The sequence below is a fragment of the Aureococcus anophagefferens genome (genome assembly GCF_000186865.1).
Source record: "Aureococcus anophagefferens unplaced genomic scaffold AURANscaffold_19, whole genome shotgun sequence".
NCBI lineage: Eukaryota > Pelagophyceae > Pelagomonadales > Pelagomonadaceae > Aureococcus > Aureococcus anophagefferens.
In genome coordinates, this window is record NW_008705579.1 from 1 (window position 1) to 16,145 (window position 16,145).

General features: G+C 71.1%; 2 protein-coding genes across 2 annotated transcripts in view; one reads left to right on the forward strand and one right to left on the reverse strand.

The window, feature by feature from the left end:
* Nucleotides 1-5,685: 5,685 nt before the first annotated feature.
* Nucleotides 5,686-6,726, reverse strand: AURANDRAFT_30088 (hypothetical protein; the record flags this gene model as incomplete). The annotated part of the gene is made up of 1 exon (XM_009041249.1): nucleotides 5,686-6,726. A coding segment is annotated over one exon (1,041 nt), but the record flags the coding sequence as incomplete, so codon positions are not given.
* A 2,308-nt stretch (nucleotides 6,727-9,034) lies between these two features.
* AURANDRAFT_72101 (hypothetical protein) overlaps nucleotides 9,035-16,145 on the forward strand; it is a gene marked incomplete at both ends in the record, with an annotated part of 8,583 nt that continues 1,472 nt past the window's right edge. The window contains 4 exons of the mRNA XM_009041101.1: nucleotides 9,035-9,837; nucleotides 10,031-10,720; nucleotides 11,634-14,823; nucleotides 15,023-16,132. Of these exons, the coding sequence (XP_009039349.1) occupies nucleotides 9,035-9,837; nucleotides 10,031-10,720; nucleotides 11,634-14,823; nucleotides 15,023-16,132 (5,793 nt within the window). The remainder of the gene's footprint in view (nucleotides 9,838-10,030; nucleotides 10,721-11,633; nucleotides 14,824-15,022; nucleotides 16,133-16,145) is intronic.

The window sequence follows — 16,145 nt, forward strand, 5'->3', positions numbered from 1 at the left end:
GCGGGGGGAGGGATCGCGGTCGACGGGCTCGGCGTCGGCGGGAGCGACGGCGCGGCCGTAGGCGACGCGGTCGGGGACGACGAGGGCGCGGCCGACGGAAGCGACGACGGCGCCGCGGACGGGGACGACGACGGGGACGACGAGGGCGCCGCGGACGGGGACGACGTCGGCGAGCCCGTCGGCGCCTGCGAGTACGACACCTGGAAGTCGAACGAGCCGGAGATCGACGCGTCGTCGGCGCACGCGACCGTCATCGCGTAGCGGTTGATCGTCGCGTCGCCGGGCACGACCCGCATCTGCACGCCGTCGTTGTCCGTGGTCTCCGAGCCGACGACGACGCCGTCGAGGTCGGTGACGGCCACCGCCACGGTCGCGCACGCGGCCGCGTCGCCGCGGTAGACCCAGACGACCTCGCACTCGACGCCGGCGACGCAGGTCGCCGAGTCGCCGACGCTCGTGATCGAGATGAAGGAGGCCGTCGGCTCGCTCGTCGGAAGGGCGCTCGGCGACGACGAGGGCGCGGCGGACGGCGCGGCGCTGGGGAGCGAGGAGGGTCTCGCGCTGGGCGACGCCGAGGGCGCGGCGGACGGCGCGGCGGTCGGCAGCGCCGAGGGAGGCGCACTCGGTGCGGCCGACGGCGCGGCCGACGGCGCGGTGGTCGGCGACGCCGACGGCGCGGCCGTCGGCGCGGGGGACGGCTCGGGCATCGGCGCGGCCGTCGGCGCGGCCGACGGTCTCGCGCTAGGCGCAGATGATGGCAGGCCGGACGGCGCGGCGCTGGGGAGCGAGGAGGGTCTCGCGCTGGGCGACGCCGAGGGCGCGGCGGACGGCGCGGCGGTCGGCAGCGCCGAGGGAGGCGCACTCGGTGCGGCCGACGGCGCGGCCGACGGCGCGGTGGTCGGCGACGCCGACGGCGCGGCCGTCGGCGCGGGGGACGGCTCGGGCATCGGCGCGGCCGTCGGCGCGGCCGCGGTCTCGCGCTAGGCGCAGATGATGGCAGGCCGGACGGCGCGGCGCTCGGTGACGAGGAGGGTCTCGCGCTAGGCGTCGCTGACGGCATCGTGCTTGGTCCGGGGGTCGATGTAGTCGGCGCCGCGGTGGGCGCGAGCGTGGCGCATTCGTTCTCGTACCACGCGACGGTGCTGTCGCCGTAGGACGCCGAGAGCGCGTCGACGTCGCCGTCACCGTCGACGTCGATCGCGACGACGGACTGGGCGTTGTCCGCGAGGGTCGTGATGACGTGCCTGGTGAAGGACAGGGAGCCGTCGTTCTCGCACCACGCGACGGTGTCGTCGGTGTAGGACGCCGACAGGACGTCGACGTCGCCGTCGCCGTCGACGTCGATCGCGAAGGCGGAAGTGCCGCCGTCCGCCAGCGTCGTGATGATGCGATCGGTGAAGGACTGGGAGCCGTCGTTCTCGTGCCACGCGACCTCATCGCCGATCTCGCACGCCGACAGCGCGTCGATGTCGCCGTCGCCGTCGACGTCGATCGCGATGACAGACTTGGCGCCGTCCATCAGCGTCGTGACGATGCGCTCAGTGAAAGACTGGGACCCGTCGTTCTCGTACCACGCGACCGTGTCGTCGTAGTAGGACGCCGACAGCGCGTCGACGTCGCCGTCGCCGTCGACGTCGATCGCGAAGACGGACTGGGCGTAGTCCGCCAGCGTCGTGACGATGCGCTCTGTGAAGGACTGGGTTCCGTCGTTCTCGTACCACGTGACCGTGTCGTCGATCTGGGACGTGGACAGCACGTCGTTGTCGCCGTCGCCGTCCACGTCGATCGCGATGACAGACTTGGCGCCGTCCGCGAGCGTCGTGATGATGCGTTCGGAGAAGGACTGGGAGCCGTCGTTCTCGTACCAGGCGACCGTGTCGTCGGCGTAGGACGCCGACAGCGCGTCGACGTCGCCGTCGCCGTCGACGTCGATCGCGAAGACGGAACCGGTGCCGTCCGCGAGCGTCGTGATGACGCGCTTCGTGAAGGACTGGGACCCGTCGTTCTCGTACCACGCGACCGTGTCGTCGTTCCAGGACGCCGAGAGCGCGTCGACATCGCCGTCGCCGTCGACGTCGATGGCGTAGGCAGAAACGGCGCCGTCCGCCAGCGTCGTGATGATGCGCTCGGAGAACGCGACGCTCGTGCAGAACGTCGTCGGCCGCGGCGTAGGGGCCGCCGTGGTCGGCTCGGGGCTCGTCGTCGGCTTGAAGCTCGCGGACGGCGCCTCGGTGGGCGCGAGCGTGGCGCAGTCGTTCTCGTACCACGCGACGGAGCTGTCCGAGTAGGACGCCGAGAGCGCGTCGACGTCGCCGTCACCGTCGACGTCGATCGCGACGACGGAATTGACCCTGTCCGCGAGGGTCGTGATGACGTGCCTGGTGAAGGACAGGGAGCCGTCGTTCTCGCACCACGCGACGGTGTCGTCGGTGTAGGACGCCGACAGGACGTCGACGTCGCCGTCGCCGTCGACGTCGATCGCGAAGGCGGAAGTGCCGCCGTCCGCCAGCGTCGTGATGATGCGATCGGTGAAGGACTGGGAGCCGTCGTTCTCGTGCCACGCGACCTCATCGCCGATCTCGCACGCCGACAGCGCGTCGATGTCGCCGTCGCCGTCGACGTCGATCGCGATGACAGGCTTGGCGCCGTCCATCAGCGTCGTGACGATGCGCTCAGTGAAAGACTGGGACCCGTCGTTCTCGTACCACGCGACCGTGTCGTCGTAGTAGGACGCCGACAGCGCGTCGACGTCGCCGTCGCCGTCGACGTCGATCGCGAAGACGGACTGGGCGTAGTCCGCCAGCGTCGTGACGATGCGCTCTGTGAAGGACTGGGAGCCGTCGTTCTCGTACCACGCGACCGTGTCGTCGTACTGGGACGCCGACAGCGCGTCGGCGTCGCCGTCGCCGTCGACGTCGATCGCAAAGACGGACCGGGCGTGGGGCGCGAGCGTCGTGATGATGCGTTCGGAGAAGGACTGGGAGCCGTCGTTCTCGTACCAGGCGACCGTGTCGTCGGCGTAGGACGCCGACAGCGCGTCGACGTCGCCGTCGCCGTCGACGTCGATCGCGAAGACGGAACCGGTGCCGTCCGCGAGCGTCGTGATGACGCGCTTCGTGAAGGACTGGGACCCGTCGTTCTCGTACCACGCGACCGTGTCGTCGTTCCAGGACGCCGAGAGCGCGTCGACATCGCCGTTGCCGTCGACGTCGATGGCGTAGGCAGAAACGGCGCCGTCCGCCAGCGTCGTGATGATGCGCTCGGAGAACGCGACGCTCGTGCAGAAGACCGTCGGGCGGGGCGTCGGGGGCAGACTCAGCGTCGGCGCGGGGCTCGTCGTCGGCGCGGGGCTCGTGGACGGCGCCGCGGTGGGCGCGAGCGTGGCGCAGTCGTTCTCGTACCACGCGACGGAGCTGTCCGAGTAGGACGCTGAGAGCGCGTCGACGTCGCCGTCACCGTCGACGTCGATCGCGACGACGGACTTGACGTTGTCCGCGAGGGTCGTGATGACGTGCCTGGTGAAGGACAGGGAGCCGTCGTTCTCGCACCACGCGACGGTGTCGTCGGTGTAGGACGCCGACAGGACGTCGACGTCGCCGTCGCCGTCGACGTCGATCGCGAAGGCGGAAGTGCCGCCGTCCGCCAGCGTCGTGATGATGCGATCGGTGAAGGACTGGGAGCCGTCGTTCTCGTGCCACGCGACCTCATCGCCGATCTCGCACGCCGACAGCGCGTCGATGTCGCCGTCGCCGTCGACGTCGATCGCGATGACAGACTTGGCGCCGTCCATCAGCGTCGTGATGACGCGCTCAGTGAAGGACTCGGAGCCGTCGTTTTCCCACAACGCGACCGTGTCGTCGCCGTAGGACGCCGACAACACGTCGACGTCGCCGTCGCCGTCGACGTCGATCGCGAAGACGGACTGGGCGTAGTCCGCCAGCGTCGTGACGATGCGCTCTGTGAAGGACTGGGTTCCGTCGTTCTCGTACCACGTGACCGTGTCGTCGATCTGGGACGTGGACAGCACGTCGTTGTCGCCGTCGCCGTCCACGTCGATCGCGATGACAGACTTGGCGCCGTCCGCGAGCGTCGTGATGATGCGTTCGGAGAAGGACTGGGAGCCGTCGTTCTCGTACCAGGCGACCGTGTCGTCGGCGTAGGACGCCGACAGCGCGTCGACGTCGCCGTCGCCGTCGACGTCGATCGCGAAGACGGAACCGGTGCCGTCCGCGAGCGTCGTGATGACGCGCTTCGTGAAGGACTGGGACCCGTCGTTCTCGTACCACGCGACCGTGTCGTCGTTCCAGGACGCCGAGAGCGCGTCGACATCGCCGTCGCCGTCGACGTCGATGGCGTAGGCAGAAACGGCGCCGTCCGCCAGCGTCGTGATGATGCGCTCGGAGAACGCGACGCTCGTGCAGAACGTCGTCGGCCGCGGCGTCGGCGCGGGCGTCGGCGGGGGCGTGACGGCGTCGTAGAGGACCTGGACCGCCGCCGCGTCGAGCGCGCTCGAGTAGACGTAGACCTCGTCGATGGCGCCGGAAAAATATCCAATCGCGTAGTTGACGCTATACCAATGTCCGAGGCGGAGGGTGTTGAAGGTTCCCGTGTTCGCCGCGACGGCCCCCGTGCCGGCCTGCGACCCGTCCAAGTAGAGAGTCCAATCGGATCCGTCGTAAGTCAGGCAGTAGTGGTGCCAATCGCCGTCGTCGGAGCCCGGCATTTCCACGTCGGGGTACCAGTTCCAGAACTGGACCGTGAACACATCACTCGCCGCGGCCGCCGTCTGCAGGCCAAACGCGAGGTAGCTGTTCTCGGACCCGTATCCGAACAGAAAGTCGCCGCCGCTGAGGTCGTCGACTTTCGCCCACAAGCACACGGTCCGCGCGGCGCCTCCGAGGATGTCCGCCGTCACCGCCGCCGGGAAATCGACGTAGTCGTCCGTCCCGTCGAAGGACAGCGCGCCGCTCCCGTCGCGGCCCGTCGTCGCCGTCGCGCCGCTGATCGTCCCGTCGAGGCTGCCGTCGCTGTCCTCGGCGGCCGTGCCGTCGTCGAAGGAGTAGTGCGCGACGAGCGGGTGCGTCGGCTGCGGCGTCGCCGTCGGCGCGGCCGTCGGCGTCGCCGTCGGCGCGGGCGTCGGGCTCGGGTCGCAGTCCTGGCCGTCGCTGCTCGGCTCGTAGCCCGCGGAGCAACTCGTGATCGTGGAGCAGATGTCGATCTTGTGCCGCGTGTAGAGCGTGCCGCCCGTGCCGTCGCCGTCGCAAACGTAGCAGGAGTCGTCGTTCGAGTTGTAGTACATGGTCGTGCCGCCGCAGTCTGGCACACCGTCGTTCTCGTAGAGGCCCTCGCGGCAGGCCTCCCGGGAGCCGCTCCCGGTCCCCATGTCGAGGCAATTTGAGTCGCACTCCTGGGTTCCTTTCTGCTCCCAGGTGCAGGCGGTGATCTTCGTCAGGTCCGCGCCGCAGCCCGCGGCGAGCAGCGCCAGCGCCAGCAGGCCCCGCGCCGCGGCTTTGGGGCTGCGACCCATGGCGACACGCTCAAAGTAGTCTCAAAGTACTCTTTTTCTATATGTGATCCTTTGACAAACTACAAAACGTTGAAGGCGATTGTAGACACGTGGAACTTCCGTTGAACCGTCGACGTGGAGCCTCCTTTCGGGACCGTCGCGCAGGGAACGCCCGGGGCTTAGAGGGCCTTCGTGACGTAGGCGTGGGCGCAGAGGTCGGCGACGCTGGGCCGCTCGGCGGCGGAGTGCCTGAGGCAGTCGCGGAGGAAGTCCTTGGCGTCCGCGGAGACCGCGGGCTTCGCGGGGAAGTCGACGGACGTCGCCCGCGCCATGGTGCGGTCCGCGAGGAGGCGCTGCTGGGACAGCCCCTCGCCGAAGGGCTTCCGGCCGAAGAGCATCTGGAAGTAGATGACGCCCGCGGACCAGACGTCGACCTTGCCCGAGATGCGCGGCCCGCCCGCGACGTCCGTCGCGAAGCACTCCGGCGGCAGGTACCAGTAGGTGCCCGCGCCCTGGGACGTGAGCTCCATGGACAGCGTCGGCCCGCCCCGCGACGACGCGTCGTCGTCCGTGACGATCTTCGAGAGCCCGAAGTCCGTGATCTTCGCGTCGCCCGCGTCGTCGAAGAGGATGTTGCCCGGCTTGAGGTCGTAGTGGATGATGGCCTTGCGCGGGCCGCTGGGCGTCTGGAGGTGCCTCAGGCCCGCGAGGACCTGGAGGAGGATCGCGCGCGCGTCGCGCTCGGGCAGGTGCTTGCGGCACCGGAGGAGCGAGTCCAAATCCTCGCCGCCGCAGTGCTCGAGCACCGTGGCGAAGGTGTTCGTGTCGACCTCGAAGACGTCGTGGAGCCTGACGACGCGCGGGTGGTCGAGGTCGCGCTGGATCGCGTACTCGCGCGCCGCGTGGCGGACGTACGCGGACTTTTTCTCGTCGGACCAGCCGCGGTCGAGCTGGTGGAACTTGATGGCGACGCGCCGCGCCTCGGCGAGGTCGTAGGCGAGCCAGACCTCGGAGAAGCCGCCCTTGCCCAGCAGGCTCAGCAGGAGGTAGCGGTCGTTCATCGTGGGCCGGGGCGCGAAGCGCGACGCGTCCTCGTGGCGCACGCGCTGCCACTCGCGCACGTGCTGCTGCTTCCTGCGCTCGATGGCCGCGCGCTCGCCGGCGAGCTCCGCCTCGTCGCGCTTGAGCTGGGACGCGTGGAACCGGTGCGCCTCGTCCTCGGCCGCGCCGTCGACGTCGAACGCCGCGCCCCCGTCGGGCTCGCGCTTCTTCGCCTTGGCGCGCGCGCGCTTCGCGGCGTCGAGGGCCTCGCGGCGCTGGAGGATGGCCGCCGCGCGCCGCCGGAGCCGCTTCTCCGCGTCGCCCTCCTCCCAGCTGTCGCGGCCGCCGCCGAAGCCGCCGCCGGCGCCCGACGCGTAGACCGCGCGGCCGAGCTCGAAGGCGGCGGCGCCGACGGCGCGGCGCTTCTCGCGGGCCTCGGCGACGGCGCCCTCGCGGAGCGTCGCCTCGAGCGCGGCCCGGAGGCCCGACGCCCGCCGCGCCGCGCGCGCGTCGTCGCGGTCGCGGTCGTCGCGGCAGCGCTTGAGCTCGGCGCTCAGCTCCGACACCTTCTTGTCCGAGGCCCGGGCGGCCGCCGTCGCCGCCCGGGCCTCGGCCTCCGCGGCCGCGACCCGGTCCCGGAGCGCCCGGAGCTCGTCGTCGTCGCCGCGCGCGGCCGTGGCCCGGCCGCCGACCGTGGCGCCGAGGGCCTTGTCGATGCGCTGGGGCGCCGACGCCTTGCGCTTCGCCGACGTGCCGCCGCTCGGGGGCGGCGGCTTCTTGCCGCCGGCCGCCGCCTTGCCGTCGGGCGTGTCGAGCGACCGCTTCATCTTCTTGGGCGCGGGCTCGCCGCCCCCGGAGAGGCGCGGCGCGGGCGCGCCGGGCGCGAGCCGCCCGTCGCCGCCCGCGAGCGTGCTCGCGATCCCGCCCATGGACGTGGGCCCGCCGGGTTTGCCGCCGGGGAGCTCGTTCGACCGGCCGCCGCGCGAGTTCGAGCGGTCCCCGAAGCCGAGCTCCGTGATGGGCGCTTGAAGGCTGTGGTCGCCGACAATATTCTGGTCGAAGGGCGTCCCGAAGGCCGACGACGCCTCCTTGCCCGTCACGCCGCGCAGGCGCGCCTCGAGGAGGATGGCCTTGCGCTGCTGGGCCGCGGCGCCGGACGTGGCCATGGGGTTCGTGCGTGCGCCTTGCGGCGGTGTCGGGTGAGCGTATTCTGACGAGGCGCGCGCGTGGGGAGGTGTGTCTTGCGGCTGTGCGCGCGGGTTCGGGTCGAGATTGATCGCGCGCCGACGAGCGTGCCTCGGATCAAATCGAGCTCGCGGGTCCGTGCCCGCCCTCCGGGGCGCGCAAGCGCCGGCGTCCGCCCGCTCCCGCCCACACACGTCATAGAAATTCAAAAATGCGCCATACTCCATTATGCCGTACGACATCACAGCGCGTCCGCCACCCCCGTGAGCTCCGGCGCGACGTCGCCCGCGGCGGCGGCGGCGCGCATGAGCGCGCGGTGCCGCCGCGCCTTGAGCCGCTCGAGGGCGATGGTCATGGCGTCGATCTCGCGCTGGAGCTCGTCCGGGTCGTCGTCGTCCTCGCGCCGCGTCGGCGGCGGCGGGACGCCGCCGGGCCGGCCCGCGCGCGGGCTCCGGCGCGCGGCGGGGCTCGCGTCGCGGCTCGGCGGCGCGTCGCGGCGCCGCGGCGGCGTCTCGGCCTTGGCGATGGGCCGCGCGGACGTGCGCCGCGCGGGGCCGCGGCGCGCGCGGCCGGCGACGCGGCGCGCGCCGCCGCGGGCGGCCGCGCGGGGCTCGGCGGCGGCCGCTGCTTCGGCGTCGGCGCCTTGGTGTAGGTGCGGCCGTCGCGCGCCGGCGACGCGTCGCGGGACGACGCGCCGACGCGCCGCGCGACGGGCGACGCGGACCGCTCGCGGCGCGACGCCGAGAAGAAGAACGTCCTCGGCTCCGCGGGCTCGTCCGCGTCGGCGGTCTTCCGCGCGCGCCGGTTCGTCGGCGACCGCAGCTGCGTCGTCACCGTGTTGGCCACGGCGACGGCGTCGGCGACCTTGGAGTTCATCTGCTGCATGAGCTCGGCGATGTCGCCGGGATTCCGCCGCGCGGGCCGCGGGCCGCGCGCGGCCGCGACGGGCGACGCCGCCTGGGCGCGCCGCAGCACGGCGAGCTCCGCGTCGCTGCACTTCAGGAGCTTGGACTCGTAGGCCGCGAGCCGCGCCCCGGCGCCGGGCGACCGGTCCAGGAGGCCGCGCCGCGGCGACGGCTTCGGCGGCGTCGACGGCGCGTCGAAGGCGCCGGCGGCGAAGTGCGACGGCGGCGAGGAAGGCGGCGAGTGAGAGTCCGGTCGTAGCGCGAGCGGGTGCTGCAGCGCCATGGCGCCGCGCGCCGCGCACTCGCGCTCGCAATGGGCGCGACGGCGCGGTGCGCGAGTTGAGCTTCAAGGTGCAGCCGGATACAAGGCCAAATTGGCTGAGCTGTGCGGGGCAGCATGTCGGCGCCCTACCAGCCCATCGACGATGGGTCGGGGCGGCCGGGCCGACGACGACGAGCGGCGGGCGCGTTGCTCGCGTGCGCCGCGCTCGTCGGCGCGATCGTACGCACGACCGGCGTCCCCTGGGCGCCGCCGTCCGCCCTCCTCGAGGCGACGCCGACGGCGAGCGCGTCCATGGCCGTGTCCATGAGCGCCGTGCAGAAGATGACCTGGGCGAGCAGCAAGCCGAGCCTCGGCCTGCGCTTCGCCCAGAACGTGCTGTCGGCGACGGGCAACACCTTCGAGGGCACCGTGCAGTCGGTGCCGTGCGCCGAGCAGGTCAAGGTCGTGACGGCGAACCTGCAGATGCACTGGGTCAACGCGACGGCGCGGCCCAGCGGCGTGCTGAGCGTCGAGGCCTTCGAGGCCCTCTTCGCGGACCGCGTCGGCGACCACTCGTCCATGGACATCTTCTTCGAGTTCAACATCGGCTTCTTCGTCGTCGACCTCGACTACTTCGCGGGGCGCCTCGAGGCGCACGGCTACGCGTACCTGCCCCTGCGGTGGCACAGCGCCTGGGACAACGCGACCTACTACAGCATCCTGGCCAACGTGCCGGGCACGACGACGGTCGTCGAGTTCATCGGCGCGGCCTTCGGCGGGCCGACGAGCGAGTCGCGGACCGCGCGCCTCGTCGACCCCGCGCGCTACGCGGCCTACTTCGACGACCTGGGCGACGGTGCGACGGCCGAGTCCTACGTCTGCGCGAAGCTGTCCTTCCCGTCGACGTACCCGGACTACGCGTCCCTGTGGATGCGCCAGTCAGGGCAGCAAAAGAGAGCGAAATTCCCAACTTCAAAGGCTCCTTGCTCGGCCGTTTTCCACTCGTTTCGGCTGATTTTTGGACGAGCGATCATCTCTCGGATCGGCCTCGACGCGTGGATGCTTTTCCGGAACGCGCGCGCGCGGAACACTCACGTTGAAGCGACGTCGAACCACCCTTGTGCTGCCCAGGCGCCAGTACATGACGGCGACGGAGATCTACGGCTCCGCGGGCGGCGACGAGAGCCGCTACGTGCTCACGCTCGAGGGCGAGTCCTTCCTCCAGTGGCACTGGGTCATGTACCCGCCGGGCTCCGAGGCCGGCAACGGCGCCTCGACGACGCTCAAGGCGGCCCACGAGGCCGTCCAGGAGTGGGAGGACTACCTCTCGCTCCTCACGGCGCACACCGTCGTCTCGCCGAACTGCGGCTTCAACCAGTACCTCGACTTCCACCCGGGCATCTACCCGAACGCCGAGGGCGCCGCCGAGGGCGTCGGCACGCTCGACGACATCCTCTACCAGTTCGCGCGCGACAAGGTGAACTTCCGCATCTTCCACGCGTGGGACAAGCAGCACCTCTACGCGAACGCGTCGAACTCGACGCTCTACATCTACTACACCATGCCCCTCACGGGCCGCGCCTTCCAGCTCATCGGCACGGCGTCGAACCCCTGGTTCCGGCGCAACACAAAGCCCTGGACCCTCTGCTCCGAGTCGTGCACGTCCGAGAGCAACCACGCGGTCCCGACGGACGCGGACTCGGGCCACCTCCCGGAGCCCCCGTCGACGTCCACGGCGGGCGACGTCACCGACGGCATCGAGGCGGCCTCGCCCAACGCGTCCGCGACGGCGGGCGCCTACGTCGCGCCCCCGTCGAACACGTCCACGCCCATCTAACTCTTTCGCTTTTCCGTGGACTGCACGTTGCAGGGAAGCCCGCCGGGGTAAAATCGATCGAATGTCCTCCGTGCTTCATGATCGACATTGTGCAGCGTTTTGGCGGCGCGCTGCGATGGGATGGCCGTCTTTGAGGGCCCGCCGCTCCGCGAATATGCAGAATCGTGCAACGATCCCAGCAGCTGCGAGGGCCGCAAGGACGAGGGTGACGCACATGCGAAGACGCGACGCTCATACGACCGCGTGGCGACTGGAACGGGGAGGTAGAGTGGGTGGGAAGGGACGCGCTGCCCCCTCGCGACCCCTCTAGCATAGTTTTCGAGCCATCGCAGCAGCGGAGATCGTTCGTCATCAACCCCGTCGCGTCCAGCGCGGCAGGTTCCTCGGGGGGGGGCGAAATCGTCGAGTCCACCGAGCCGAGCTCCGGAGGCGTTTCGTCCCGACGGTGGCCGTGGGGTGTCTGGGGCTGCCCCTGCCGCCGGACATGGTCTTGATCCGTTCCATACCATGATAGGGTCGGGTCCAGACCATGTCCGGCGGCGAGGCCCCACCCCAGGCGCCTCGGGCTGCCCCTCGGGACCTCGAGCCAACCGACGTCGGGTTCGACGGCTTCCGCATGGTCGCTGCCGTCGGAACCCACTAAGGATCCGCGTCATAGCAGGTCGACGCCCGAACGAAGGCATCCCCGACGCTGCGGAGGCACCTCCCCAGTGCCGATCCCGGCGCATAACGCTCAGACGCCATCGCGAGCGCCGCGAAGAAAAGCCCATGCAACGACGGCTTTTGCCGCACTGTGCCGCTTCAACAGGGGACAAACTCAGAGTAATACCCCGGCGGGAAGTAACTCCTTTGCGTGGGGGCATGCCATCCGCGCGCTGCCGCCCCGACGCGATCTAGGATGCGCCGCGACGTCCTGTGGCTGGCCGCGGCGCTCCTGCCCGCGGCGCGGTCGCAAAGCTGCATCGCCGTCGACTTCACGACGCACGTCCTCACGAACGCGGCGCCTGGCGCAATGAAGGTCGTCGCGATCGACGTCGACGGCGACGGCGACGTCGACGCGCTCGCGGCGTCCAGGAGCGACGACACGGTCGCGTGGTACGAGAACGACGGGTCTCAGTCCTTCACGGAGTTTATCATCACGACGATCGTGGACGACCCCCGCTCCGTCTTCGCGATCGACGTCGACGGCGACGGCGACGTCGACGCGCTGTCGACGTCCTACCTCGACGACACGGTCGCGTGGTACGAGAACGACGGGAGCCAATCCTTTACCGAGCGCGTCATCACCGACTCGGCGGACAGCGCCTGCTCCGTCTTCGCCATCGACGTCGACGGCGACGGCGACGTGGACGGGCTCTCGGCGTCCTCCCTCGACGACACGGTCGCGTGGTACGAGAACGACGGGTCCCAGTCCTTCTCCGAGCGCATCATCACGACCCTCGCGGACTACGCCCGCTCCGTCTTCGCCATCGACCTCGACGGGGACGGCGACGTCGACGCGCTCTCCGCGTCCTCCCTCGACGACACCGTCGCCTGGTACGAGAACGACGGGTCGCAGTCCTTCACGGAGCGCGTCATCTCGGCATCCGCGGACCACGCCGAGTCGATCTACGCGATCGACGTCGACGGCGACGGCGACGTGGACGCGCTGTCGGCGTCCTCTGAAGACGACACGGTCGCCTGGTACGAGAACGACGGCGTCGACGGCGGCGCCGAGTACGTCGTCACGACAATAGCCGACGGCGCCACAGCCGTTTTTTCGATCGACGTTGACGGCGACGGGGACGTGGACGCGCTCTCGGCGTCCTACGAGGACGACACCGTCGCCTGGTACGAAAACGACGGCTCCCGGTCCTTCACTCGGCGCGTCATCACCGACTCGGCGAACAACGCCCGCTCCGTCTTCGCGATCGACGTCGACGGCGACGGCGACGTCGACGCGCTCTCCGCGTCCATCTCCGACCAAACGTTCGCGTGGTACGAGAACGGTTGCGAGACCGCCTCGCCGACGTCGAGCCCCGCGCCGACGCCGAGTCAGGCCCCGCCGCCGCGGCCGACGTTCAACTGCGCCAGCGTCTCCTTCGCCGAGCGCATCATCACGACGCTCGCCGGCTGGGCCTACTCCGTCTTCGCCATCGACGTCGACGGCGACGGCGACGTCGACGCGCTGTCGGCGTCCTACGGCGACGACACCGTCGCGTGGTACGAGAACGATGGGACCGAGTCCTTCACCGAGCGCGTCATCACAAACTCGGCGGACGGCGCCTACTCCGTCTTCGCGCTCGACGTCGGCGGCGACGGCGACGTCGACGCGCTCTCCGCGTCGGGCGACGACAACACGGTCGCGTGGCACGAGAACGACGGATCCGAGTCCTTCACGGAGCGCATCATCACCGACTCGGCGTACCTGGCCTGGTCCGTCTTCGCCGTCGACGTCGACGGCGACGGCGACGTCGACGCGCTGTCGGTGTCCGCCAACGACGACACGGTCGCCTGGTACGAGAACGACGGCTCTCAGTCCTTCGCGGAGCGCGTCATCACGGCGCTCGCGGACAACGCGCGCTCCGTCTACGCGATCGACGTCGACGGCGACGGCGACGTCGACGCGCTCTCGGCGTCCGGCAACGACGACACGGTCGCCTGGTACGAGAACGACGGGTCGCAGTCCTTCACCGAGCGCGTCATCACGACGCTGGCGGACTATGCCAACGCCGTCTTCGCGATCGACGTCGACGGCGACGGCGACGTCGACGCGCTCTCGGCGTCGGGTGCAGATGAAACGGTCGCGTGGCACGAGAACGACGGGTCCCAGTCCTTCACGGAGCGCATCATCACGACGCTCGCCGGCTGGCCCTTCTCCGTCTTCGCCATCGACGTCGACGGCAACGGCGACGTCGACGCGCTATCTGCATACACAGGCGACGACATAGTTGCGTGGTACGAGAACGACGGGTCGCAGTCCTTCACGGAGCGCGTCGTCGGCACACCGGACGACCCCCGCTCCGTCTTCGCCATCGACGTCGACGGCGACGGCGACGTCGACGCGCTCGCCTCGTCCGCCAACGACGACACGGTCGCGTGGTACGAGAACGACTGCGGCACGCACGCGCCGTCCGCGAGCCCGACGGCCACGCGCGCGCCCACGCGCCCGGTTCCGGCGCCGACGCCGCGGCCGACGGTGCGCTGCGCGTCGGCCGCCCTGATCGCCGAGCCGCACGTGTGGAGCGACACGGGAGGCCAGGTGACGGGCGTCCACGCGATCGACGTCGACGGCGACGGCGACGAGGACATCGTGGCCTCGGTCCTGCACGTCGACACGGTCGCGTGGTACGACTCCGGGCCGGCCGCGCACGTCATCGCCGCCGACTTCGTCGGCGCCAAGTCCGCCCGCGCGATCGACGTGGACGGCGACTTCGACGTGGACGTGCTGGCGGCGTCCGGCGTCGCCGACGCCGTCGCCTGGTTCGAGAACGACGGCTCCCAGTCCTTCACCAAGCACGTGATCGCGAACTCGCCGGACCACCCCGCGTCCGTCTGCGCCATCGACGTCGACGGCGACGGCGACGTCGACGCGCTTTCGGCCCCCCTCCTCGACGACACGGTCGCGTGGTACGAGAACGACGGCTCGCAGTCCTTCGCGGAGCGCGTCATCACGAACTCGGCGGACGCCGCTACCAACGTCTTCGCCATCGACGTCGACGGCGACGGCGACGTCGACGCGCTCGCCTCGTCCGCCAACGACGACACGGTCGCGTGGTTCGAGAACGACGGGTCCCAGTCCTTCTCGGAACGCGTCGTCACGACGCTCGCGGACCACGCCTACGCCGTCTTCGCGATCGATGTGGACGGCGACGCCGACGTCGACGCGCTGTCGACGTCGTGGAGCGACGACGCGGTCGCCTCGTACGAAAACGACGGGTCCCAGTCTTTCACGGAGCGCGTCCTCACGACGCTCGCGGACAACGCCTACGCGGTCGTCGCCGCGGACCTGGACGGCGACGGCGACGTGGACGTCCTCTCGACGACGGGGGCGGACAAGGTGCTGACCCTGTTCGTCGACGACGGCGGCGCCTTCGTCGCGGCCTGTGTGCAAATCAACCAGTGAGCTGGGACGTCGGGGCCAAACTTGAGAATTCTCTAGCTCGGTCAAATCGAAGTCGATTCGGCTGATTTTTGGACGAATCGATTGCTCTCGTCGAGTTCTCGAAGCACGGCGGAAGTGCTCGTGTCAAAACATTCGAATACGCGCACATTGAAGTCGGGTTGAAGATTTGATTTGCACACAGGTCACGGCGCAGGTGCTCGACGAGACGGCCGTCGTCCACTTGAGCGCGATCTTCGCCGAGGACGTGGACGGCGACGGCGACGTCGACGTCGCCGTCGGCACGCACGAGGGCCTCGTCGCGGTCTTCGAGAACGCCTGCGAGCTCCCGCCGCCGACGGCCGCGCCGTCGTCGCCGCCGTCGCCCGCGCCGTCGTCGCCGCCGTCGCCCGCGCCGACGACCGCGGCGCCGTCGAGCGCGCCGTCGACGACGGTGCGCCCGACGCCCCGGCTCGCGCCGTCGCCGCCGCCGACGCGGGCGCCGACGGCCGCCCCGTCGTCGCCGGCCCCGACGCACGACCCCGCGTGGCTCGCCGCGGAGCTCAACGCGACGCTCCGGACGCTCTGCGACGGCTGCCCGGCGGCCTGCGACGCCGCCGCCGCCGCGGGCGACGCCTGCGGCGCCGCGGCCGAGGACGCGGCCCTGTCCGCGGAGGCGGTCGCGCGGGCCGCGGACGCGCAGGCGCTCGGCGCAGGCGTGCGGGCCCTCGCGCTCGACGTCGCCGACGGCGTCCTCGCGGCGACGGCCGTCGGCGCGCTGACGGACAACATTTCCGGCGCGGTGCTGCGGACCATGTCCGACGTCTTGGAGGACGCGGAGGACGCGGGCGGCGACGGCAACGCGACGCGGCGCGTCGTCGCGCTCCGGGACGAGCTCCTGCACCAGGCGGGCGCGTTTCTCGCCGCCAACGGGTCGGTGACCGTGTCGTCGCCGGCCATCGTCGTGAGCGTCCAGGTCGCGGCGGCGGGCGAGCCCGCGGCCGTGCGCGTGGCGGACGGCTACGCGGTCGCGCTGCCCGGCGAGGCGCTGGCCGGCGACGCCGCGGTCCGGATCCGCGCGACGCTCTGGCGGCGCGTCTTCCGCCGGGGCGGCGTCGCGGACGGCTTCGCGCTCGTCGCCGACGAGCTGGAGGTCGAGGTCTGGGACGCGGGCCCCGTCGCCGTCTCCGGCCTCGCGGCGCCGGTCCTGCTCCGGCTCCCCGCCGCGGGCGGGTCGGACCGGCGCTGCGTCTACTGGGACGGCGCCTGGACGGAGGCCAACGTGACGCTCGTCGGCGGGACCAACGGGTCCGCGGTCTGCGCGTCGA